This window comes from Protopterus annectens, chromosome 2.part0 (assembly GCF_019279795.1).
Source record: "Protopterus annectens isolate FY-2018-M chromosome 2.part0, PAN1.0, whole genome shotgun sequence".
In the NCBI taxonomy this organism is placed as follows: domain Eukaryota; kingdom Metazoa; phylum Chordata; order Ceratodontiformes; family Protopteridae; genus Protopterus; species Protopterus annectens.
Window position 1 is genome coordinate 1,106,947,186 of NC_056728.1, and position 27,893 is coordinate 1,106,975,078.

A 27,893-nucleotide genomic window follows, 5' to 3' on the forward strand; every position below is an offset into this window, starting at 1 on the left:
GATGATAGTGCTTTGTAAAGGTGTGCACTGAACTCCAAGTAGCTGCCTCTAAAATGTCTTTAGTTTGTACTCCCCTGAGAAAAGCTGCTGAAGTGGCTGCAGCTCTGGTGGAATGTGGCCTAATGCCCTTAGGCACTGGCTTGCCATGGTATAAGTAGCAGAAATGAATGCAGTGGCCTATCCACTTTGAAATAGTCTGCTTTGAGATAGCCCTTCCTTGTGATCCTGCAGCATATGCCACTAGTAATTGCTCTGTCTTTCTAAAAACTTTGGTTCTGTCCAAGTAGAATCTAAGCTGTCTGTGTACGTCCAAAGAATGCAGAATTCTTTCCCCCTTGTTCTGTGGATTTGGATAAAAAGTTGGCAGATGAATGGTTTGGTTAAGAGTGACACTGGACACCACCTTAGGCATAAATGTTGGGTTTGACCTCAGGGAGACCCTGTCCGGATAAAAAATGATGAAAGGTTCCACAGCCATGAGTGCCTGTAGCTCTGAAACTCGTCTTGCAGAAGTTATTGCTAGGAGCAGAGCTGTTTTCCATGATAAAAACTTTATATCAGCAGTAGCAGCTGGCTCAAAAGGAGGCAGGGTGAGTTTTTCCAAGACATAGTTGAGGTCCCATGCAGGCATTGGTGATCTCCTTGGAGGCCTTCTGAGGTACTGTTTTCATAAGGGATAAGAAAAGATTGGTGGCTCTGTATTCTAATGAGCCGAAATGGCAGAGGCATGAATTTTAATAGATGAGAAAGATAGGCCTTTGTCCAGCATCTCAGTTAAGTATTGTAAAATCTGAGGAATATTTGGCACAGCTGTATCTGTTCCATGTGCCTTGCTCCAAGCACAGAATCTCTTCCATTTTCCAGCATAAGATTTTCTAGTACTAGGCCTTCTGGCTTCCAAAATGACATCCATCACAGCTTTGCTGAGAGGTGTGTTTTGTATGACTACATTATCTGCCATGCTGCCAGGTTTAAAGTCCTGAGTTGGCTGTGCAGGATCTGATTGTTTTGCTGGGACAGCAGATGCGGTACCTGAGGTAAGGTCCAAGCTGGGCATTAAGACAAGCTCCTTAATATTGGGTACCAGTGCTGGCGGGGTCAGTCTGGTGTAATCAGTATCATCTTTGGCTTCTCCTGTCTGACCTTTAGGAGTACCTTGGGGAGGGGAGGCAGAGGGGGATAGGCATATACTGATAGGTTTTTCCAGCTGAAGGATAGGGCATCCACTTTCCATGCTTGTCTGTGATAAATCCTTGTGCAGAATCTCTTCATTTGGTAGTTGTGAGGGGAGGCAAATAGATCTATGTCCGGGCATCCCAATTTCCTTGTTATCATGCTGAAGACTTGTGGATCCAGCTGCCACTCGTGGGGATCCATGAGGTTTCTGCTTAGCTCATCTGCCAGAGTACTTTTCCTTCCTGGCAGGAATTGTGCCTGCAGATGTACTTAGTAAGTCAATGCTGTGTCCCACAAAGTCATGGCTAGTCTGCAAAGGGGGTAAGAATGTGTGCCCCCCTGCTTGTTTATATTCCACATGACCGTGGTGTTGTCTGTCTTTATCAGTAGTTATCCTGGATGAAGTAGGTCCTTGAAGGCTGTCAGGGCATTTTGAACAGCTAGCATCTCTTTTTGATTGATATGTAGATGCATTTGGTTTGAGGGCCATGTTCCCTGAATGCATCTTCCTGCCATGTGGGCCCCCCAGGCATAATCTGATGCATCTGTTGTTAGTGTCTGCCTGGCTGGGGGTAATGTGAATGGCTGTCCCTTGTTTTACTGACAAGCCTTCGCCCACCATCGAAACTCCTGTTGCAGGCAGGGAATGAGAGTAATTATAGTTTCCAGGCTGTGGCAATGTTGAGTCCAAACACTTTTTAGGTATCATTGAAGTTTCCTCATATGCAATCTTGCATATGGAATGAGAAGGATGCAGGATGCCATGAACCCCAAAGGTTGCAAAATTGTTCTTGCAGATAACTGGGCCTTTGTAGCTAACATTTTAAAATAGGTAGTCAGTTGCCTTTGTTTGTCTGGCGTGAGTCTGGGCAGTTGTATTAAAGCTTGCACCCAGGAATATTATCTCTTGAGAGGGTACTAGTTTTGATTTATTTTCATTGACTGTGTACCCTAGGCATGTTAGAAGTTTTTTCACAAATGCCAGATGCTGTAGAAGGATGTTCTTGTTCTCTGCTTGAATGAGACAGTCGTCCAAGTAAGGATATATTTGTATTCATCTTGGTCTTCAGTAAGCAATTACTGGAGCCAGGCATTTTGTAAAGACCCTGGGGGCAGTAGATAAGCCAAAGGGGAGTGCAGAGAATTGGTAACGCATTGAGCCAGCCTTGAATCTGAGGTATCTTCTGCATACTTGTCTGATTGGGACATGCAGCTATGCCTCTTTTAGGTCTAAAGTTACAAGCCAAGCATTCTTGCCCAGCATGGGCAGAAGCTGCTGCAAAGTCAACATTTTGAATTTTGGTATATCTAGGAATGTGTTCAGAATCGATAGGTCCAGTATTGGCCTCCAGGCCTTGTCCTTTCTGGGTACCAAGAACAGTCTTGAGTAAAATCCTTGTCCCCGCTCTTGCTCTGGCACTTGTTGAATGGCCCTCATGTCCATGAGGGATGAGACTTATTTTTGTGCCTCTGCCCATTGATTTTTTGTCAGATCTGGCCAGCTGTTTGCCTTTGGCAGGGTATGGAAATGGAACTTGTAGCCTTGCGACACGATATGTAGAACCCACTTGTCCTGGGTTATAATGCGCCAGTTTTGAGAAAAAAGTGCATAGATTTAGCCTTGTCCTCCATTTTCTTTAACACCTCTTCTGCCTTAACACCAAACAAAGAATCATGCTGTAAAGGTGCATCCAATAATTTAACTTTAACATGATCAGGCAGATTTTGTTCCTTTAACCAAGCATGCCTTCTAATTACAGAACCTGTAACTGCGGCCCTGCAGGAGGCCTCTAAAGAATCAAAACCACATTGCAAAGTATGCTTTCCAACTTGTTCAGCTGCATGCAATATATCCTGCATTTCCTTGTTTTCTGCATATTCAGAGTTTAACAACATTTTCTGTTTAAGCTATGCCAAGAGATGTTGCTGATATTTGAGCATATGAAACTGACAGTTTAAGGCCCTTATAGCCAAGGTAGCAGATGTGTAAACCTTTTTTCCCCATCTATCAGTGCCCTAGAATCCCTGTCAGAAGGGGTAGGGTTTTTTTCAGTGGAAGCCTTAACTCCCTTGGGACCCTGAAAAATAGTTCCTGGGTCAGCAGCAGGGTTTTGAAAAAGGAATTTATGTGAGTCAGGAACCCTGTAATATCTGTCAGGCTTAACAGGAGCTGGAGGCAAGGAGTCAGGGATAAGGCTAGACTCCGAAAACACATCATCTACAATGTCTAACACAGGAGGGATGGCTAGTGGCTTGTGCTGAGGCAGTAACAAGAAATCCCTGAGCCTCTTTTTAGATTCTGAAAAATCTTGGCTCTCCCAGTGGAAATGCTCCCTCATGATATGTAAGGTTGCCCCAAAAGAATAGTCCTCAGGAGGAGAAGCTGAAGGTATGGAGTCTTCAGCATCAGAATCCTCATAGGGGGGAAAAGAATATTCCTTATCAGAAGAGGAATCAGAAGAAATGAAAACCTGATCTGAAGATTCATAGTCAGTCTCTTGCCTAGACTGCTTATCAGGAGGGGGATGGGAACCCCTGATCAAGGTAATCAAGTCTTTGGCCATTTTGAGCATCTGTTTTTTGGGCATGGAGGCCTGTCCACGTGGCTCTTGAGTTTGCTTCTTTGCTTTGAAGGTGCTTTAGTCTTTGCCTTTGAAGTCAGTTTAATGTATAGATGTTTGGGTCTGAATACACCCTCAGAAGCCGGTAACTGCTCAACGGCTCCGGACCCATCTGAAGGATTAGCGTTCAAGGCTCCAATACCTTGAATTTCCAGCGGCATGACCGACTCCACATGAGAGTCAGTAGTGGCCTGCGACTCTAAAGTAGCGGTCGTCAGGGGCTGCGAAAGCGCCTCACTGAGAACCGGCGACTGGCTTAGGAGAAGCTTCGTCATCGGTTTTGGGCCTCGACTGTCTTTCTTTTTCTTTGTGTTTTTTGAGAACTCCGCTAGTCGGATGGCTTTCCGACGACATTTCTGGATAATTAAATCTGCGTCCAAAGTAGTTTAAAGCAAAATCATACCGATGCTTAATAGTGCATTGGTTAAATCTAGCACAAAACCGAAAACCCAGAAAGTTATGATCAGGGCCTAGGCAAGGAATACAGTTAGAATGAAAGTCCTTATGAGGTATTTGCTTCCCACAAGAAATACAATTATTAACTTTTTCTGACATCGGTTCTGGAGCAAGAAAAAAGTTTCCCCAACGGGGTACTTAGCTTTATAGAAGTCTTCGGATCTAAAATTCAAACTCGAAAATCTCAGGAGTCGGCAGACCGGCACTTGCATACTGCTTCTGCTTCGGGCACCGTGCAGCAAGAAAGACTAAAGAAAATGGCATTGGCTGCTTCTTTTATATCCCTGATGACCTGACGTCAGGGAAGGGGGCGACGACAGCTGATGCAGGACCCAAGACTTTGGAATTCAGGCCGACTGAGGGGAACCTGCCAGCAGGATTACCCAAATGTAATGACTGCAACAGTGAAACACGAAGAACATCTGAAGAGGAATGCCGGAGTGGATAGGTGAAAGCATAAGTAGCTGGTTTGGGTGAGAAAGAATTTGGAGGTTAGATGCAGGCATAAATGGTAACCTGGGATGAGAGCTTCAAGTCAGGCTTGTGAAAACATTAATAACTTGGCACCATGGTATGGGAGCTTATGACTTAACAAATATAATACTCATAGTACATAGACACAGTGTAAGGCACAGCCCTAAAATAAAATTGGAAATCACAAATTTTATTGAGAATTTCAGGTGAAACAGAAATGTAATTTTTTACATGTTCTAACTGTAATTCTCAGTAAAGATTAGAGCTTTTTTGAGATTTATTGAAAATATTGTGTTATATTAAGGCTGTTAGAGGCCTGTATTAGCTTACCACAGATAATGGTGAAACTTATTAGCTTGGTGAATAATGGGAACCTAAGACAGTGGAAAAATGATTGAGAATAGTGGATGGGAAGAGTGGCTGGGTAGTCGCTATGGGAACCTAAGGCAATGGAAAAACGACTGAGGATAGTGGATGGGAAGAGTGGCTGGGTAGTCCCTATGGAAACCTAAGGCAGTGGAAAAATGACTGTGGATAGTGGATGGGAAGAGTGGCTGGGTAGTTGCTATGAGAACTTAAGGCAGTGGAAAAACAACTGAGGATAGTGGATGGAAAGAGTGGATGGGTAGTCGCTACGGGAACCTAAGGCAGTGGAAAAATGACTGTGGATAGTGGATGGGAAGAGTGGCTGGGTAGTCGCCATGGGAACTTAAGGCAGTGGAAAAACAACTGAGGATAGTGGATGGGAAGAGTGGCTGGGTAGTCGCTATGGGAACCTAAGGCAGTGGAAAAACGACTGTGGATAGTGGATGGGAAGAGTGGCTGGGTAGTCGCTATGGGAACTTAAGGCAGTGGAAAAACAACTGAGGATAGTGGATTGCAAGAGTGGCTGGGTAGTCGCTATGGGAACCTAAGGCAGTGGAAAAATGACTGAGGATAGTGGATGGGGAGAGTGGCTGGGTAGTCCCTATGGGAACCTAAGGCAGTGGAAAAATGACTGAGGATAGTGGATGGGAAGAGTGGCTGGGTAGTTGCTATGGGAACCTAAGGCAGTGGAAAAACAACTGTGGATAGTGGATGGAAAGAGTGGCTGGGTAGTCGCTATGGGAATCTAAGGAAGTGGAAAAACGACTGAGGATAGTGGATGGGGAGAGTGGCTGGGTAGTTCCTATGGGAACCTAAGGCAGTGGAAAAATGACTGAGGATAGTGGATGGGAAGAGTGGCTGGGTAGTTGCTATGGGAACCTAAGGCAGTGGAAAAACAACTGTGGATAGTGGATGGGAAGAGTGGCTGGGTAGTCGCTACGGGAACCTAAGGCAGTGGAATCACGTCTGTGGATAGTGGATGGGAAGAGTGGCTGGGTAGTCGCTATGGGAACCTAAGGCAGTGGAAACACGACTGTGGATAGTGGATGGGAAGAGTGGCTGGGTAGTCGCTATGGGAACCTAAGGCAGTGGAAAAACGACTGTGGATAGTGGATGGGAAGAGTGGCTGGGTAGTCGCTATGGGAACCTAAGGCAGTGGAAAAATGACTGAGGATAGTGGATGGGGAGAGTGGCTGGGTAGTCCCTATGGGAACCTAAGGCAGTGGAAAAATGACTGAGGATAGTGGATGGGAAGAGTGGCTGGGTAGTTGCTATGGGAACCTAAGGCAGTGGAAAAATGACTGTGGATAGTGGATGGGAAGAGTGGCTGGGTAGTCGCTATGGGAACTTAAGGCAGTGGAAAAACAACTGAGGATAGTGGATGGAAAGAGTGGATCGGTAGTCGCTACGGGAACCTAAGGCAGTGGAAAAATGACTGTGGATAGTGGATGGGAAGAGTGGCTGGGTAGTCGCTATGGGAACCTAAGGCAGTGGAAAAACAACTGAGGATAGTGGATGGGAAGAGTGGCTGGGTAGTTGCTACGGGAACCTAAGGCAGTGGAAAAACCACTGTGGATAGTGGATGGGAAGAGTGGCTAGGTAGTCGCTATGGGAACTTAAGGCAGTGGAAAAACAACTGAGGATAGTGGATTGCAAAAGTGTCTGGGTAGTCGCTATGGGAACCTAAGGCAGTGAAAAAATGACTGAGGATAGTGGATGGGAAGAGTGGCTGGGTAGTCACTATGGGAACCTAAGGCAGTGGAAACATGACTGAGGATAATGGATGGGAAGAGTGGCTGGGTAGTCCCTATGGGAACCTAAGGCAGTGGAAAAACAACTGAGGATAGTGGACGGGAAGAGCGGCTGGGTAGTCGCTGGCTGCAGTACTCAGGCAGATTAAAAAAACCTCTGGTTTTCCATGTGAGCTACATAACTGTAATATGCAGCATTAGCATGAGCAGTAATTTACTATAATGTCACAGTTCTCCAGTAACACAAGAAACATTAAGGGTGCAAACATACCTCTTCTTCTTCTTTCGGCTTTTCCTGGTTAGGGGTCGCCACAGCGGATCACCTGTCCGCTCATGATTGGCAGTGGAGTTTTGTGGTGTCGAGTTGCCAGCCAATCCAACCTTCCACAGAAGGCACACACACGTACGCACTCACATCTAGGGCCAATTTAGAGTGTCCAATCCACCTACAGCATGTCTTTGGGATTTGGGAGGAGACCGGAGCACCCAAAGGAAACCCACGCAGCCACAGGAAGGACATGCAGACTTCAAACAGAAGGCACCCCAGCTGAGGATCGAACTGGAGAACCTCTTGCTGTGAGGCAACAATGCTAACCGCTGCACTAAAATGCCCAAATATAACATTTTATTATTTAGGAAACAAAATAGTTAACTTTTTAAGCTTATGGAACTGCAAAATAAATCGATCTTTCATTTGTACTTGACAGAATAGAAACACAAAGCCTCTTTTTCATTTTTATTCAATTTTGTACAATAATTAAAGTTCAAGGACACACGTGGTTGTTTTCAGGGTCAATGCCAAACTCTGACAATATCGAGCAACTTGTTTAGTGTTACAAGGAGTCCAGATAGAGTCAATCAGAATCAATCCAGAGTGATATGTAGCCTTACCAGCATATGCATTAATTAGTTAGGCTTTTTAACAGGAAAAGGAATGCTGCCTTAGTAATGCTCTTCAATGCTTCACTGTAGGGAACTGCATGCATAATAAAGAACTTTGCACTAATTCTACACAATATAGATGAGTATGATAAGTTTGAGAAACACAGTCAAGAAGTTCCTCATGACGTGAATTTCTTGAATAAATTTCAAGTAGACATTAACAAATAGTTATGTTCACTGACAGAATGAATTCTGTGCAGCAAATGCATCTTTAGCTCAACACTTCAGTCTGTCCTTTTTTATGGCATTGTAAAGCGTACTACAACTTTTAAACTGGTTATTTTCCAGTGCTGTAAACACATTTTGCTTTTTTACAGAATTGTGAAGTGGTTTACAGCTATTAAAGAGGATATTTCCCAGTGCCGTGTAGTGGATGATGTATATGGCATTGTGTGAACAGCTCTGAAAGGTGCATAACAGAACTTGTTATGTAGCTTTCAGATGTCAGAAAGAGGTACATAGTCAGAGATGCAAAACCACATTGTCTTGATTCCCAGTTTTTAAGTATAATCAACTCATTCCAAATGCTACAAACCTCTTTAAAAGCACTATGGAATCTATAAGCAGCAATGGTGAGAATCCATCCCTCAGGAAGAGTAAAAAGTAACAACACTAGGAATAATGAGAGAGTTCCTTATGAAACAAGCCATGCCTTTGATGCAGGAGCAGGACAGATAACTGGCAGATGGCTTTCACATTCACTTCAGTACAGTTTTCAAGATGATATAATTATAGTTTATGGTCTATTCTTAATATATGGATCTATAATAGAAAATGTATCCCAGGAATGCCCCTTGTACTACTAAATGCTTTATCCCATGCATGGGTCCCCTCAAATTATCTATGGTATGGTCCCAGTTATTTTCACTAGGAGTAATACAGACCATGGGATGGTTAAGGCTAATCTGTAACCAAATGGAATAGGTTAATTTGTGCACAAAAAAGGAAATCGACTAGACTTAAAATGGCCCTCAAGGGCAGCTAGCCTAGTACTTACCTATGAACTGTTGTCAGTAACTGTGAAGAGAGCAAAGAATAGGCAATTATTTTTCTGAACATCACATCCCAAACAGATTGTTTCCTGAACTTTTGCCATCACTATTCAGCTTCATTCATATCATTAAGCCAGACAAGGTACACAATTATTTTTCGGTGTGAGATTCAACAAAACTGTGTGACTCGTGGAGTTAAGGATATGTGAGTTGCTACTGTAGTATTTGTTAAACACTGAGACAGAGTCCATGCATCTTAAAATTACTTAACAAATTTAATAAAAAATTAATGTAAACAAGTGAAATCAGAACTGGTAGTGTAAGCAGTAGTGAGAAATTATTTTAGCTATAACCTTGTGCAGAGCTGAAGTGGAGCTACCAAAACTAAATGTACTTTACAGTACAGTTTTTATCTTCAAAACATAGACCAGCATTCCTCCAGTTAGGTTAACCCTATCATAGTTAAAACAATACAGTCCGGGAACTGACTCGTGTTGGTCTTGTTTGTAGACTGTCTCTGATATAATGAACTTTACAAATCAATGTTTCAGGGTCATCCCTGAAAAGGGGAACCTGTATCTACTGGGCTTACATAGTTAACAAATTTTAAGGTGTACTTCTGGTAGTGGCGTTTAGCGCCTCACAGGGTAGGCGTTGCCGTTGATTCTCAGTTAAAGTCTACTACTATGTGAGTGAATGGCGGTAGGGGCGCGTTCCGTAGAGAAAGGTTGGCGTTTAGGCCGGCAAGCCAGCATGTAAAAACTCTACTGCCAAGTAGCGGACGGGGAGTTCCAGCTGTGACGACCTAAGAAAAAGCCGAAAAGCACTTCTAGCCATAACACAACCACATCCCTTGTTTTCAAATTTTGTAAATAGCTGGTTACAGACTGTCAAAAGGTGTCCAAGTGCAGGTTCAACACTAGCTCGTATCTACTGACTGCCTCATTCACAGAAACTGGGAAGACAATATCTGATTGGGAAGACCAGAGCATCCTGTCAAACTATTGTCTCAGGTGCTTCATTCTGCTCATTAGTAGACTTAAGGACCTATGTCTAGTAGAAAAATATTGATCTCCCCACAAACTCTAGATGTCAGCCTTTAGATTAATCACCATTTCAAATTCTTAGTGCAAGTATGAATGTCTCTCGTTTGTGGTACAAGGTCTGTCAGAGGTGGATTACTACAATGCTTTTGGTGACTCCTAGCAGATCTAACAGAATATTATCCTTTTAGTGATGGTCCATTTACAATCCTTAGATTCTGCAAGTGTAAAACTTGCCTTCAAAATTCCCTTATGCAAGTGTATAGTGAATATAAACTGAATTAATTGAGTACTTTTGGAAAAGTGTGCGTGCGTGCGCGCACACACACACACACACACACACACACACACACACACACACACACACACACACACGCATGCGCAAACAGAAAGACCATCTTCCTTGCAGCTATCTTACATTGCTCTGCATCAAGATGAGACATCTGTGACTTACTAAGATAACAATAGTTATGAGCTATAAGGAGGGGTAATTGCACAAATGTGTCTGAGTTTGACATAATTTTTGCCATTGCAGAAGTACAAGAACATGCATTTGTGACATGATCAGCTAAACTTTAACTAGCTATAGCAATGAATTGAGTGCCATCTCAGGTAAACTGTTTAGATAGGTACTTAACCTTTGATACATGACATCATCACTCTGTTTAGGTAGTTTTATTTTCCACTGGTGAATAGAAAATATGACTCAGTTCTAGGAGAGAGACACTATGAACACAAATTTGTATTGCAGCATTAAATGCCAAGAAATGAGTTGTGTTGCAACAGTGAGTCAGAACAGGCATTGCATGGACAACCAGAAGTGCCAGAGGCCATTTATTACTAAATTGTTTTCATTACTATGTGTGTGTGTGTGTGTGTGTGTGTGTGTGTGTGTGTGTGTGTGTGTGTGTGTGTGCACCTATTTATGCACGTAAGCAAAGTGTGTGTGTGTGTGTGTGTGTGTGTGTGCGCATGCACTCGAGCTCATGTATGCATGTGAGTAGAAGCCATAGTGCTTTTACTACAGAACTTCAAGCGCTGCTCTTGTTACCCTTATGGACTTTACAGAACACCTGTTTGTAAGTCTTCACACACCCTGAATGTCTGCAGTTTCAAGTACTTGATAAATCAGACTGAGCACTGTTGACTGCATTGTTCGTAGGATCCTGGGTGATTAATAGGCTAAGGACCTCAAGGACCTTTTAAAGCCTAGCCATGCATCCCAAATCTCTGACAAGTTCTGATATCCTTAATAAGTGTAAGCATGGCCCTGGGAGATGAACCATTTACAGGTTACCTGTGTTCATTAGAGACATTGGTGCCAAACCAGGGATGAATTTCCAGTTTCCCATCCAATTATCCAAGTTGCATTTGAACTGGGTTAGAAATTAACTCTGCTTTACATGGATGGGGAGCCTGTTCCATAGGCAGGGTAGTCTGTGGGATTCATACCTATCTGTCCAGCAGGTCCTATTTATATCACAGGCAAAGTTTAAGTCTTTAGAATGGCTAATTCTGGTGCTGTTTGTTTTGTGGATATGCAGGAGGTTTATCAGAGTAGTGCCTGACAATTCCCTGTATGCCAGGCATATGTCTCCCATCAAAAGCCTGTAGGAGACAGAATACAGGGATAGGGCATTGAGGCGGTCTGCATAGGGCATTTTACTTACGCCTTGTATCCTTTTAGTGAGGAACCTCTGTGGATATTCCAATTGTTGCATATGCCTGGTAAGGTACATACCAAAGGGGGCATTGTACTCAATGATAGATCTGTTAAATGCCGAATACAGTGGAACAATGACTTCATTGGATTTAGATGCCATATCTTTGTTTATAAGTTGAACAAAATAGAATGATTTCCTCACCACTGTAGACACGTGATGGTCAAAGACTAAATTACTATCTATGTGTGTCCCTAAGTCCCTGACTACTGGGTGAACTCTAAAGGGTGTGTTGTCAATATGATAGTTACCAGGGATCGATGACTTCCCAAAGGATACTATTATGCATTTATTGGCATTTACTTTTAGTCCATGGCTCTGACACCAGTTGTTTGTCTGTGTCAGCCCCTCCTGGAGAACATTTGTGTCAGTGTGAGATTCAATGACAGCTCCTAATTTGCAATCATCTACAAATTTAGTCAGCCAGAGACCATTGACATTGGCCTTGACTTCTGAGAAGTAAATGCCAAAAAAAAGTGGTCCAAGGACTGATCCCTGAGGGACTCCACTTGTGACTGGCCTCTTTGTAGAGGTGCACTCCCCATTTCTAACTTCCTGGGTCTGTCCGTGAGCCAGTTGGCTATCCACCAGGTGACACACTGGTTTGTACTTAGCCTCTTGAGTTTGTCAACAATGCCTGAGTGGGGTATTGTGTCAAATGTTTTAGCCAGGTCAAGGTAGGCAGTGTGAATGATTTTGCCATTATCCATTGTGTTGGTGACCTTCTCAAAGAAGCCCATGAGGTTGAGTAGGCATGATCTGCCCTTGACAAAACCAAACTGGGTTGGGTCCAGTGTCTGGAGGTTTACTATATCTCTATTGATCATCTCCATGATAATTCTTTCCATGGCTTTACATATAAGAATAGTGAGACTTATGGGTCTGTAGTTTCCAGGGTCTGTAGATGGCCTACCTTTGTGCAGAGATATGACTGTTGCCTTTCTCCATTCATGAGGCACAAAGCCTGTTTGGAGGTTACAGTTAAATAGTAATTCCAGAGTCCCTGATAGGTCATGTTTCATGCTATTAAGAAAGCATCCTGGAACATTGATGCAGTGTTCTTGGTCTTAGAGACATCATTAGTGATAGTAGGGGAAGTTATATTTGATATTTCCTGAGGGAAAGTTGAGGGGGAGAGAGGGGTAAAGTTGGAGCTGAATTTATCAGCCAGGAGGTTTGCGATATCTTTTGGCTCAGTATAGGTGGCTTAATTTACAATGAGCTCTGCACATCAGGTTTACCCCCAGCAGGGAAGTCTCAGCAATTGTTGCTAGAACAAGTTGCATAGAACATTAGAAAAAGGAAACAAAAACACATGAAATGGGAAAAGTGAAGAGGAAACTAGCACAGTCTGCAAAATCTGTTAGGGTCTTAGATTGAGTTACATATTTATATCACATCAAGGGTTACTGACAGGTTATAAGATGTGTACTTTGCATAAATGTGTGGTGTCACAATACGTGGTACTTTCATACACCTCTACATCTCCTGGACTGCTCCTGAGGACTGCATCCTAATTTATTCAGTTACCCTGAGGGGAAATGACAGGACATGAAAGAAAATGCAGCTTGGGTACGTCATATGCAGCCATACCTAAATCTTTGCGTCTTTTGAACTCATTTATGTTAGTATTGGCTTCTTTGATCTCTGTGTATGCATCCTCTACTGTTTTGCGGTCTGGGTGATCAGGAGGCGTGGCATTCAGCAGCTCACACAGCAGTAGTGGGTACTTCATCACTCGCTGTATTGGTTTAATCATTAGGGAGCCCATGTCCAGTAAATTTGGCTTTCCGCTGTAGGAAAAGAGAAGAAGATTATTGTTAGAGGGACACAAGTACAAATGCCGTTATGTGTTGCACCAAATCTAGCACTATACAAATTTGTAGTACTTATCTTAATTTTGTGACATATTAAAGTCAGTTCAATAGCCATGTCTCTGTAAACCTAGTCTGGGCTAATCAAACAGCCATGCTCAGAAACAGGAGCAGAGGAAGCAATGAAGCAATGCCCTTTATTTCAGCCTCAATTAGGGGTACATACATGGTTGCTTCCTCATCCTCACTAACCACATACATTTGACCACAATATATCACCAAAGTCTAGCATTATTCTTTGCAAAAGTGGTTGATATATTTGTTCTCTGACATTAAGTGCACCTTTATATTTGTCTTTCTGCCATCTGCGGCTTATTTACATCACCCTGTATTGTTAGGTTAGCTCTAGTATTTTTTGTTTTGTAAAAAAGGCTAATCAATGAATCACTACTCAAGCAGATGCTGTATTGTTTAAGAGAATATTTTTACCAATGGAATCTCAGTACTACCTAAGATCATCTTTATGAGACCACATTAGATTTCCAAGTGACTGATTTTTGATCTGTGGACATCAAACAATACAGACAGACACAGACTCACACACATGCACGTGTGTGTGTGTGTGTGTGTGTGTGTGTGTGTGTGTGTGTGTGTGTGTGTGTGTGTGTGTGTGTGTGTGGGTATGTGGGTGGGCATGGGTGTGCCTGTGTTTATTAATAACAACTGAGGCCAGCATATAATGTCTATCTTGCACTCTAGGGACAAACAGTATCTATCTACCACACTTCCCAAGATTAAGAATAATATTTAAATCTAAAATATATACAACATAAAGTAATACAGTAAATGAACATAATGAGTTTTATTTAGTTTTACTTTATTTCAGTAATTAGCAATTATTGTAGACTACAGGCAAACATAACATTTATTTCAAACTTTACTTGCTTAATTAGTACATTTTGTTTTAGCCATTCAAATCTAATTTTTTTTAAAATCACACATTTTCATTAAAATCCATAGAACAAAATTTAAGCATCCAGCTTTGAAACTGATTTATTGTTACTTGGTATGTATTTAACAATCATATACACAGCAACCTAATGCTTTGAACTAATATACTACAATCAAGTGTTGACTGCATGTAAGTACTTGTTCATATTTGGGGATGTAGTTTATCCTGTGGCTGAGCAAGAAGAGAGAGAGATTTTGGCTAGGGGAATCTTTCAGAATGCTTTTAAAGTATTGCAGGGAGGGTATTGATTTGATGGATACAGGTACGAATTTCCAGGCCTCAAGCACAACTTGGACCAATGGGTGGGTAATTGGAAATTCACTCCTTTTCTGGTGCTTATGTCTCTGAAGGACAGAGGCAGTCAGTAAATCACCCCTATATAAGTCAAATTTGTGTGTCAAATTTGGGTTGCACAGCTAAGCTTATAAGGGCCCTAGTGGTCATTAGCCTAGTATATAGCTAAGAATCTATGAACGTGATATGAATACAGACCATGCCCAGCAGATTTGATAGGCATGTCTGTAAGTTGTGGAAAGTGTAGTTTTAGTTGTGTCGGTGAGAAATTTTTTTGTTCTGTAAAGCAGCCCTTGTTTTTAATAATTTTTATGCAGTTTTGTATAGAATATAATCCACTGTCATCCCTAATAATTTGTTAATAATTAATAATTAATAATAATAAAAAATAATTAAGAGAGAGGATTTTAATTTTGTTTTTTTCATGAAAGAGGGATTTGGGGCATGAGCATGAGTTGTGACTGAGAGGAATGGAGAAAGGTTGGTGTCATTTTACTAACTGATACCTATTGGACAAATAGCTTTTGAACCATACAAGGGTGGGCTGAGATAGACCTAGTGAGGACATTTGAACTAGAAGTTTGCTGAAACAAACTGTTGAATGCTTTAGACAAGTCTAGAAATGAGGAGACTAGTTTGCCATTATCTATAGCTTTATTGGCAGTAACCATATAGGTTAGAAGTGTCATGTTAGTACTACAGGAAGAATGGAAGCCATGTTGTGTTGGAACATGAGTTTTTCCTGTAGGAGATAGTTTAGCAATTACTTTTGAAAACATTTGTGAAGTATTTTGGAGAGGGGGAGAAGACTGCTATAGGTCTAAAGTTAGCAATGTCTGTTGAATTTTCACTGTTGTGCAGAGGGATAATCTGTGACTTTTTCCAGAGAGAGGGAGTGTGGGATTCCTGGATTTATCTTTTTATAAGGATTGAGTCAGGATAGGCAATGCTATTGGCTGCTGTTTTAAGGTACTCACTTGAAGGTCATCACCTGAAGTAGAGCACAGTTTGAATTTGTTTAAAATCAAATTTATATAGGATGTGGGCACAGGTTTGAAGGTGAAAGTGGATGTGGTGATATATAGCCTGTGAGCAGGGCTAGACTTTGATGTTGGAGAATCTTTGATAAGGAATGCTGTCCTATTTGTGAAATATGAGTATAATTTTATTGCAGTTTTCAGTGGTGAGTTATTGGGAGAGGGGTTATGGAGGTTTGGTCAAGGATGTAAGATTTCTTTAATGGCTGACCAGAATTTTTTTATGGTTATGTTTACTATTTTTCTGAAAGTTATTATAATACAGTTTTTTGTCTTCATTTAGTTGCTTTTTAGTACTGTTGCAGAACATTCTGATGTTTTCGAGATGTGGTAGTTTATATTTTTGCCATCCTTTCAATGCTTTTTCTCTAACCTGCATTAGCATTCTTCTCGTTATAGTTAGCCAAATAGCATTCTTTGTTTTTGTCCCTTTCTTCTAGGAGGTGCAAGGCTATTTAGGATATTTAGGAAGGGTGTACTTGCTAGAGTTTAAAAGGCAAAACATTTTTCATTTTTCTAAACTGAGACCTGAGAGCTGTTGTGCTTGGTTCAAGGTATAAACTGTAGCAAATGATTACTACATTTGTAGCAAGCAGTTTAAAAAAGAAAAAATGTTCTTTCTTTTTTTAAAGCTAAAAACTAAGCTTTGTAGTGCTCTGTGTAGAGTATAAACTGTAGCAACTGTTTGCTACATTTTAAAAATGACAGGGAGGAGGGTTGGTGACAAGGCACAGAAACTGGACCCAAATAGTTGGGGTAGGAGCAAGGGGGAGGGGGCATGTGATGTAGAAAGAGCAGACATTTTGGGTCCTGTCTACAGTCCCTGTTTTTGCTCTTCACTTGGACAGCTGAGGTAGTAGGGCACTACATTGTTGTGCTGGCATGGTGCACTTTTTGAGACAGCTACACTTCTGCCTGTAACAATCATACTAAAAGTGGAACCTTCAAATAAGTAATTACTTAATTATTGTAGTACTTGGCTTTAATTAGATAAAGAGAAAGTTTATGTAGCTCATCCTATACATTAAAATGTTCTGGAGCTATGCATTTTCAAATGGTCAAACAAATACAACTGAATGCTTATTGTGTATTGTATTGTGTTTTACTGTATTTATATTTGTTAATAAATTCAAGATGTGCTATATTGCTGAATTTTTTTTGCTTATTGTTACTATATTTTTGATATTATTGTTTAATAGCTGACTTCTGGTGCACTTACCCCATATCAACAATGTGAATGCAACCTAGATAAAATAGACTGATATACCTCTTGACTTCTTAGTGCAGGCAATCTGCACATAGTCTAACAAAATGGTTAGACAAAGGCCAAAGGCCAAAAAATAGGGTCAGATTTTAAATATTGCTCTTATAAACTTAGAAAGTCAACAGAGTAACAGGGTTTGTGTTAACATACATTTTCTAAAGGATTTGAAGTCTGAAACTCAAATGTATGCCATTATTTGGTGACTTCAGTCCTCAGATCATCCCAATCCTTTGCTAATCCTTAACTATAAAACCACAAATTTTATGAGGAACAGACCAGAAATATAAGGCAAAAATCTGGGAAGTCTGTGAAATTCTGGACAGTTGAGAGGTATGCAGATTGGCAATGTTTCGAGGGTGCCACAATGTTTATTGCTTTTGCCTTTCCATACCTAGTTCTCCAGTTCAATTTCTGCCTGGGATGTCTTTTATAAGGAGTCTGCATATCTGTGATGACTTCACTTGGTTTCTCTGTAGGGTCTAAGGCTTCCTCCCACATCCTGGAATACGCTGATGCTGATTTATGACATAGTGGCCCTGTAAATTACTCATAGATGTGTGTGTGTGTGTGTGTGTGTGTGTGTGTGTGTGTGTGTGTGTGTGTGTGTGTGTGTGTGTGTGTGTGTGTGTGTGTGTGTGTGTGTGTGTGTGTGTGTGTGTGTGTGTGTGTGTATGTGTGTGTGTGTGTGTGTGTGTGTGTGTGTGTGTGTGTGTGTGTGTGTGTTTGTGTGTGTGTGTGTGTGTGTGTGTTTGCTAGTGTTCTTTGATGTACTTTCATACCATTCATGATTGGTTCCCTGTCTTAACTCTTGCTTCACTACAGGCTCCTTGCAGTTCTGAACAATATAAAGCTCATGTTAGAAAGTGAAAAGATGAACCTATTGTAATTTTTCTTTAATGCATAATTACATTTCAAAATGATCTCTATTGCAGTAGGCTAAACAGTGTGGGTTTACACCACCTGCAACAGAAAGCTTCTGAAAGCTTTGGGCAGTTTCCAGGTACTCCTCCTGCCAAGAGGGCACTGGGTGCACTTGTAAAACACAGGAGGAGAGCCCAACACTTCAGACCTTTTTTACACTGAAGTGAGAGCTTCTTTGGTGGTCCACCTGTCAATCAGTTGTGATCTTCAAGCTGCAGATAAGTGTTCAGAGGAAGAAGCCATCCTTTTTAAACTAAATTTTATGTAGAATATTGTGTTGTTTGACAAGAATTCTGTGTGTGTGTGTGCCTAGAAACAAAGTGATAGAGAGGGACATATTTTTCTTTATGTTTTGCATTTCAAGTACTTTTGTAAACTTTTTGTGAAGGAAAGGTTTTATGTATGATTAAAAACTATATAATTTTAGTTTTTTGTTTATTTATTTTTGATTTGTTAATCGGATAGGAAGACTGGTCAAATGACCTTTTTTTCAGCAACAACCCAGACCAAAAAGACAAGATACAATACAACAAAGAATAGAGGAGATTTTGCAAGATATACACAGTGTATGCAATCATAAACAAATACAGATGAGAGTAGTGTTTATCTGTTTTACATTCCCATATATAAGGATTTGGCTATATACAGCTATTAAGTTGTGTAAAATTTAACTCCTGTAGAATTTCAGGCATAGCGTTTTACAATGGCAGTAGCAAAATCACGGCGGGAGAGACTAGAGAGTTGTTACGGAAGAGATCATTGCATGCCAAAAAGCTTTAATCTGTTTTATGTTGGGTATTGGGGTACAGGTATTGTGCTTGTGGGTACTGTCAGTGTAATACTTACCGCAGAACAGCTAGATTTTTCTTTCACATACTTACTAGTGCTTCAGGGTACTTCTACCTCTTCAGCTTGCCTATATATCAGCAAATGGTCTCCTCTGTATTACTTTCCCCAGTGCACAAAATCAAAAGAATTATTATTGAGTCCACTGGTGGTTGACTCTGCTATGGCTGATCTTTGTTCCTCAGACCATCCAACGTCTTCCCCTGGTCATCTTGGTTTAGCATTAGCAACCACCAAAGATTGGGAGATAATCACATCCTCTGCAGCTGGATCCCCAGGGTGGGCCAATGAGGACTACCTTTGTCACTGACAGGGGAAGGGGCATTTGAAGATCTTTCACTTCCCTGGGAGGGGAGTGTGGAAACTGGGATGGGTACATCTAAGAGGCTTGATGGTTGCATCTAAGGACCTGCTAGAAAAAAAATCAGCAACTTTATCAGACAGACAACCTTTGACTGCTAAAACATTTGATAGATTATATAAGGTACTCAGTGGCATCAGTCTCTATTTTCTAATGCCAAGGCAGACCCAACAGTCATCTCCTTTTCTAACTCTGTTGCTGCCCAACAGGTTATTGCTTCTAACCCCATTTCCTCAGATATAAACAGTAAGGCAACAGATAAGGTGGGGAAGAAGATGGCTGCACCTTGTACTTCAACTTTCAGGATTTTAAATTGTCAAACCTGTATGTCAAAGTTTTTACTTAATTTTTTTTGGGAATATATAGAAGCTATTAGCTAACTTGTTCTCTCCTGAGGTAAAATTTTCTGTAAATGCTTCTGTGGTAGCTGTTTCTCAGGTGATTAGCATATTCTGCATTGTACTTGTGATGCCTTTAACTCTTCTTCCAAAGCGACTGTTTCTGGATCACCTTTGAGAAAACATGCTTAGCTTCAGTCTCAAAACCTTCCTGATTAAGTAAAATTGGCATAATGGTTAAAATCTTTACCTCCCATGCACAAGGTAAAAGGTTTGATCCTAACTGCTAGTAAGAGTTTCATAGATTAAGGAGTTATTTTCCCCCAACTTTGACTCAAGATGCCCACTCCACCTATCTGGACCTCTTCGAATCTATCAAGATTCAACCCTTTACCCTGATCCTGTGCAACTTTTACTATCCAACTATAGACTGGAAGAACTGCTCATGCCAAAACACAAATGCCCAGAGATTCCTTAATTTCATTAATGCAAATGCCTGCAAGAGGTGATAATATCTTGGACTTAGTATTATCCAACATGAGTAAGCACTGCAGCATCCCTACAGTGTCATCCTCCCTGGTAAGCTCCGACCACAAAGCAGCCACTTTCGAAGTCACCATCTCCCCTGACCCCCCCCCCCCCTAGCTAGGGTCAAACAAAAAAACTTCTCCAAAGCTGATTACAACCTCCTGAGGGAAGGTATAAACAGCTTCACAGCCCCCTCCCCATCCATAGAAACTGGTACATATGTCCAAACCTACCCCAAAGTACTATACTAGCATTTATATAGCTGCATAGAATCAGGGATACCTGACAGGACAAAATTATCCTCTTCAAGGAAGAGTAAACCTGTCTGGTAGACATCTGGAGTAAATAAACTCTATCATCATCATCATCATCATCTTCTTTTGGCTGTTCCTGTTAGGGGTCGCCACAGCAGATCACTTGTTTCCATTCCTTCCTGCCCTCTTCATCTTGCTCTGTCACACCAACCACCTGCATGTCCTCTCTCACCACATCCATAAACCTTATCTTAGGCCTTCCTCTTTTCCTGTTACCTGGTAGCTTCATCCTTAGCATCTTTTTCCCAATATACTCAGCAACCCTCCTCAGCACATGTCCAAACCAACGTAATCTTGCTTCTCTGGCTTGTCTCCAAACCTTCTAACCTGGGCTGACCCTCTGATATACTTATTCCTAATCCTGTCCACCCTCATCACACCCAGTGCAAATCTTAACATCTTTAACTCTGCCACATCCAGCTCTGACTCCTGCCTTTTCGACAATGCTACCGTCTCCAACCCATATAACATAGCTGGTCTCACTACCCTCTTGTAGACCTTCTCTTTCACTCTTACTGGTACTCATCTGTCACAGATCACTCCTGACACTCTTCTCCACCCACTCCGCCCTGCCTGTACTCTCTTCTTTACCTCTCTTCCACACTCATCATTACTCTGAACTATTGATCCCAAGTATTTAAACTCATCCACCTTCACCACCTCTACTCCTTGCATCCTCACCATTCTTCTATCCTCCCTCTCATTCACATACATATATTCTGTCTTAGTCCTGCTGACCTTCATTCCTCTTCTCTCTAGAGCATATCTCCATCTCTCCAGGGTCTCCTCCACCTGTTCCCTACTCTCACTACAGATCAAAATGTCATCTGCAAACATCATAGTCCACAGAGACTCACGTCTGATCTCGTCTGTCAACCTGTCCATCACCATTGCAAATAAGAAAGGGCTCAGAGCTGATCCTTGATGTAATCCCACCTCCACCTTAAACGCATCCGTCACTCCCACCGCAGACCTCACCGTTGTCACACTACCCTCGTACATATCCTGTACCACTCTTACATACTTCTCTGACACTCCCGACTTCCTCATATAATACCACCAATAGGCACCCTGTCATATGCTTTCTCTAAGTCTACAAAAACACAATGCAGCTCCTTCTGACCTTCTCTGTACTTCTCCATCAACACTCTCAGAGCAAACATTGCATCTGTAGTGCTCTTTCCCAGCATGAAACCATACTGCTGATAACTAATCATCACATCCCTTCTTAACCTAGCTTCCACTACTCTTTCCCATAACTTCATGCTGTGACTGATCAATTTAATCCCTCTGTAGTTACTACAGCTCTGCACATCACCCTTATTCTTAAAAATCGGTACCAAAACACTTTTTCTCAATTCCCCAGGCATCCTCTCACTTTCCAAAATTTCATTAAACAATCTGGTTAAAAACTCCACTGCCATTTCACCTAAACACCTCCATGCTTCCACAGGTATGTCATCTGGACCAACAGCCTTTCCATTCTTCATCCTCTTCATAGCTATCCTTACTTCCTCCTTGCTAATCCATTGCACTTCATGATTCACTATCCTCACATCATCCAACCTTCTCTCTCTCTCATTCTCTTCATTCATCAACCCCTCAAAGTACTCTTTCCATCTGCTCAACACACTCTCCTCACTTCTAAGTATGTTTCTTTCATTATCCTTTATCGTTAGCGGACTGGTGTTCCGCTGTGGCGACCCCTAACCGGGAAAAGCCGAACGACACAAACAAACAAACAAACCTTTACCTGCTGCACATCTTTCCTAGCTCAGTCCCTCTGTCTAGCTAATCGGTACAGGTCCTTTTCTCCCTCCTTAGTGTCCCACCTTTCATACAACTCTTCATATGCCTTATCCTTAGCCTTTGCCATCTCTCTGTTTGCCATGCACCTCATCTCCTTATATTCCTGTCTACTTTCTTCATCTCTCTGACAATCCCACTTCTCCTTTGCCAACCTCTGTCTCTGTATACTCTCCTGTACTTCCTCGTTCCACCACCATGTCTCCTTGTTGTCCTTCCTCTGTCAAGATGTCATACCAAGCACCTTTCTAGCTGTCTTCCTTACTAGCTCTGCTGTAGTTACCAAGAATAAAAGGAAAAAAATTGCTGTCCAGGTGCCTAGTTGGAAGAAATCTCTCCTTAACCTGAACAAGCAAATAGGAGCATAGTGAAATTCCCCAAAGCAAACTTTGAGGCCACATCTACTAAAGACAATCATAAGACCTTCTTCACTTGTGTCCCCAATCTCAAAGGAAGCACTCAGATCTGCTCAGAAATGGTGGTCAAGCATACCACATACATAAATACCGTAGATATAGCCAACCTGCTGGCAGACAAGTTCAGTGAAAACTTCACCCCTCTGTCCCCCCATCAGTAAATCAGGACATCCCCAGCACCAGCCCCCCCCCTTATCTCTAGTGAGCAAGTCATCACTGCCCTCTCAAAGGCAAAAAAATGCAACCTCCATGGGACCCCATAACATCCCAGGCTGCATCCTACAGGATGTCAGGCAGGAACTTGCAGTACCATTAGGCACCCTATTCAACCAAAGCCTGAGCACCAACTTCTTCCCAGCTGAGTGGAGGACAGCCACTGTCATCCCTCTGCACAAAGGTGGAGCATCCACTGATCCAGGAAATTATAGACCCATCAGCCTAACTAGCCTGATCTGCAAGGCCATGGAATGGATTATCATGGACCTCATTAAGAAGGACATTGGCAACCTCTAAACACTCAACCCCACACAGTTTGGTTTATTCAAGGGGAGGTCATGCCTGTTAAATCTGGTTGACTTCTTTGAGGCAGTCACCAAAGCCACACTGCCTACCCTGACCTGGCCAAAACCTTCGATACTATTCCTCACTCAGGTATAATAGATAAACTCTCTCAGCTATCTGTATGTTACCAGATGGGTAGCAAATTAGCTCACTGATAGAACCCACCTTGTCAAAATAGGGGACGCCACCTCAAGCAGTGCACTCATAATGAGCAGTGTACCCTAGGGATCAGTCTTGGGGCCTCTGTTGTTTGGGATATACTTTCCTGAGGTGCAGGCCAATACCAGTGGGCTATGGCTGACCAAGTTTTCAGATGACTGCAAGCTGGGTGCTTTTGTCAATTCCCCTAGTGATGTGGAAATCCTCCAAGAGGGTCTCACCCAGACAAATGGCTGGTGCCACAAGCATGGCCTCAAACTGAATGCCAAAAAATGCATCATCATCCCCTTTGGGGAGAGTGACATCTCTAGTACAAAACACACACTGTCAGCAGTCAGGAAATCTCGAAAAGGTTTTCTTGTGTAGTTGAACACAAATAGCAGCAACCAAAGAATTCAGCAATAAAATCCATTTTAATAGTAAAACTGGAAAACCACTGGATTGAGTGCTTTCATCCCCTGACCAGGGATTTCATCAGAATCAACACTTGTTTCATTTGAACATTAAGTGGGAAAAACTGAAGTATCTATAGAAAATTCACATAGAGATGGGAAAACACATAGATAGTTACTACAGGTCAGGACTGAACATCCCGATAAATTATCACATTAATAACAAGGTCATAAGCATGCAATCAGTTGTGAGGGACTTGGGCACCCAGGTTGATAGCAAACTGACTTTTGACCACCATATTGCCTCTATTGTATGGAAAGCTTTCTACATGGCCCACCTCATTAGTAAGGGTATCATCCAGGGACGAGAAGGTCATAACATCCCTGTATTCTTCCCCTATAAGATCCATTATTGAGTACAATACCCCTTTTGGCATGTACGTCAGAAAGCACATGCAGCTGCAGAGACCACAGAGGTTCCTCACCAGGAGAATCCAGGGCCTCAAACATTTACTTTACACAGATAGCTGAAAGACCTATCCCTCTACTCAGTTTCATACAGACTCCTCAGAGGTGACCTCTGTCTGGCATACAAAGCAATCTCAGACTCTGTCTTGATGGGACTGTTGCATATCTGCAAGTCAAGCTTCACTCGAGTAACCTGCATGCACAACCTCAACCTGGTCTGTGACATCAGTAGTAATTGTTGGCAGGACAGATTTGGGTTCCAGAGGCTCCCCCTTCTGCAGAATAGACTCCCTCTCCACATCAAGCTGAGTACCTCATTAACCCTTTTTAAGTGCAATCTGAATAACTGAATGGGAAACAGAAAAGACACCCCTGGGATTCCACCTGTGTACCTGCTGGACAGGGGCATCGGGTTCTGACTTGTTGGAACATGGGCTAAATTCTTGGCTAGGCTTGTAAGGGCCTCAGGACCAAAGCCTAGTAACTTCATATGATCCTATGATCCTATGAAAATCTGAGATCTTGAACTGTCCTTTAGATAATGATTCTCTTTTTGGTACTTTGGCACCTGAGGTACTTACGAAATGAGGGAAAAAGGGGAAACTGAAGTGATAAAGCTTTTTCAACCCTCCTTTTGTAAGCTAAGTAGCAGTTTTAACCCCTCCTCAGCTCTATTTCCCAAAAAGCAATTTAAACAACAAGGGGCCCCCTACTTGGGTGGGGGAGGATCACTTTAAAGGAAACTAAGGAAAAGGAAACAGACTAAAAAAAAAGTCAAAGATAGCTTTCCCAGTTGGCATGACTATCTAGCTGTTCTGCCCCCCTCCCCACCATGGCAACCACTCCATCTCCCTCAGACTTCATCAGCTCTTTTGGCATGAAATAGTCTCAGGCAGTTGGGTTCTGCAGGGATCCAGTGAGGATACTCCTGGCAATGGGAATCATCCTCTCAGTTCCTGGGAATTCCCTCTTGCCCAAGGAACTAGACTTCTCTATTCCCTCCATTCTGCACAATATGATGCTCCAGGGAGTAATAGAACCAGTGGCTTTCAGTCTTCAAGGCAGATGCTATTATTAAGTGATTTTACTAGTCCCCAAACCAGCAGGATCCTGGAGGCCGGTATTGGATCTTTTAGCTTTAAACCTCCATGTTAAGATTTCCAATTTGAAGATGTTATACATCTGAATCTTGTAATCTTGATTTGAGCCCTAGCTTTCATGGTAAAGCTAGACCTAAAGGACATCTGCTGCCATATTCCTATTGCCAAACAGTTCAGGTATTTATTATGATTTGCTGTATCTGGTTTATTCTGTCAGTTTCCTATTTTACCCTTCCACTGCACTAAAGGTATTTACAAAATGCCTAGCTTCAGTCATAGCTCTTTGCAGTCTCCATTTTTCCATATTTGGATGATTGTCTAATGTTTGCAGACTCTTTTTCTAGCTGTCAAATGTGTCTAAAAACTGTCCAGGAACTTCTGCTCAAACTGGGATTTCAAATCCACTGGAAGAAATATTCTCTTATCCCTTTATACAAAATTGTATTTCTGGGATGTTTGTTGGTCTGTACTGAGAGAAAAGCTTTTATCCCTCCAGATAAAGTACAAATGTTCCAACAGTTCTCCATGGATTTCTACAACCTAAGCCAAGTATCTACAAGGGAGTTTCTCAGGAGTCTGGGGACCATGGCATCAATGATTATCATGCTGCCTTTTGACAGACTACAGATGAGGAAAATAAAAAGGTACTTCAGATCAGTCTGGACTCAGCATCTACACCCTTTGACTTTTCAGATTCCAATTGTGGGATTTGTGAAGAGGGAAATTAGATGGTGGATATTTCAGTTAATGTGCAGTCCAGGTCTTCCATTCTTTCTTCCATCTCCACTCCATTCAGTAACAACAGATGCTTCAGAGCTGGCATAGGGAGTGGTTTCAGAAAGGGTAAATGTACAAGTTCTGTAGACAGACAGAAGCCCATAGATATTAGGGAGATGTTGGCTGTTATCAGTGCTCTGAAGACCTTGAATTACCTCTGGTCCCCAGGACCTCTGCTAGTGTACACATCACATTGATGTGGTACATAAACAAAGGGTACCACATCCTACCCTTTGCAGACTGGCTGTGATGGCCTGGGATGTAACAATTCAGCTCATTCTGATTCTTCAGGCTTCATAAATTCCATCAGAGCAAAATCTTATTGCAGACAAGCTCAGTAGGACCAGGATAGACTCTTTCACAAGAAATTTCATTCTTGGGTCTTCCAAGAATTGACATGCCTGTGGGGAACACCGTAATGTGATGTTTTTGCCTCCTTTCAGAATGGACAACTATAGAAATTCTGCTCCAGGAATCTTTGAAGACAGCTCCAGAAGGCAGGTGATTTTTCATTCCCATGGATAGGAATGTTTCTGTATGTGTTTCCACCATTTTCACTGATTAACAGAGTTCTTCTATAAATCCAGAGAAACTCTCCCAAAATTGAAGTGGGTGCCCCCTTTTGGCCAAGGCGATAGTGTGTTTCTCTTCTTTTCAGTCTGACCAAGGACTGATACCACTAGCTTCCCAACAGTCTGGATTTACTCACAGAAGGCAGGGGGAGTTTGATATACCCCGATCTGAAAATGCACAGAAGGCAATGGGAATTTGATGAACCCCAATCTGAAAATGTTTCATCTACTAACTGTTTGAATGATTCAGTTTTGGTTCCTTTTAGCCACTTTTTTTCTGAGGATATGCAGCGGGTACTTAAGGAATCAAGAAAACCTGCTACTAAGAAATCTAATATGGGGAAATGGAAAGGATTTTCTAGATGGTGACATTCTAAAAGCCAAGATCCTCGGCTGGCATGGCTGCATTTTGTTTTTGATTACTTGTGTTAGTTATTGTCTGATGTCTGTCACAGTCTTTTTAAAGGTACATTTGTAAGCCATTTCAGTTTGCCTGTTCACTGTTTGAGTAAAATAAGTTTTGAAAGGGGTCTTTCATATCCACCCACTTATGAAACAGGTGGGTCCTCCTTGTGCTTAAAAAGCTTATGTCTCCTCCATTTGAACCTGCTCATTAGGCTAATTTGAGGTTCTTAACATGAAAGACTGTTATACTCATTGCTCTGGCATCTGCTAGGTGGACACCTGAGTTACACAAGCATTTTTAGTTTATCTTAGTTTTCTCAATGGCAAGGTTTCTTTGCAAACAAATCCTACCTACAGTAGTTTCAGAGTTTACTTTGTCAGACCATTAACATCCCAGTTTTCTTTACTCAACCTAATAACAATGGATAAATGATTCTTAAGTCCCTGGATGTGCACAGGCAGTTCAGATATTACTCTGGCAAAACTCAACCTTTCAGGAAAGTCGACCAGCTGTTTGTCCCCTCTAAAGGTAAATGAAAAAGGAAACCAGTGTCAAAGTTAACTATCTCTTCAAGGTTGTCTTGTGCTATTCATTGTTGTTGCACTTACCACAACAAATCACTTCTAGACAGAGTTACAGCTCATTCAATGAGTGCACTGGCTTCTTCTGTGGGTTTTCAGAAAGGGGTGGACTCTAGAAGCACTCTAAAGAAATCGACTTGGTTCTCAGTACATAGCTTTACAAAGAATTACAAGTTGGATTCCTTTTCCAGTTCCAGAACTGACTTTGCTAGGACCATTCTCCAGGGGCTCCTGGACTCTTAGGCATTGGTATCCTCTTTATATTACTATGCCTAAGTTATAGTGTACATTTTGAAAATGGTACAGTTGCTTATGTAAATTTACCCAACAGTAGATGTTCTAATGCATCACCACTGGAGTAGCTACCCTCCATTTAACCCTGCT

General features: G+C 41.9%; 1 protein-coding gene across 1 annotated transcript in view; it reads right to left on the bottom strand.

Moving 5' to 3' along the window:
* ARHGEF38 (Rho guanine nucleotide exchange factor 38) overlaps window positions 1-27,893 on the bottom strand; it is a 627,494-nt gene that overhangs the window by 189,214 nt on the left and 410,387 nt on the right. Inside the window, exon 6 of the mRNA XM_044061308.1 lies at window positions 13,136-13,335. Within this exon, the coding sequence (XP_043917243.1) occupies window positions 13,136-13,335 (200 nt within the window). The remainder of the gene's footprint in view (window positions 1-13,135; window positions 13,336-27,893) is intronic.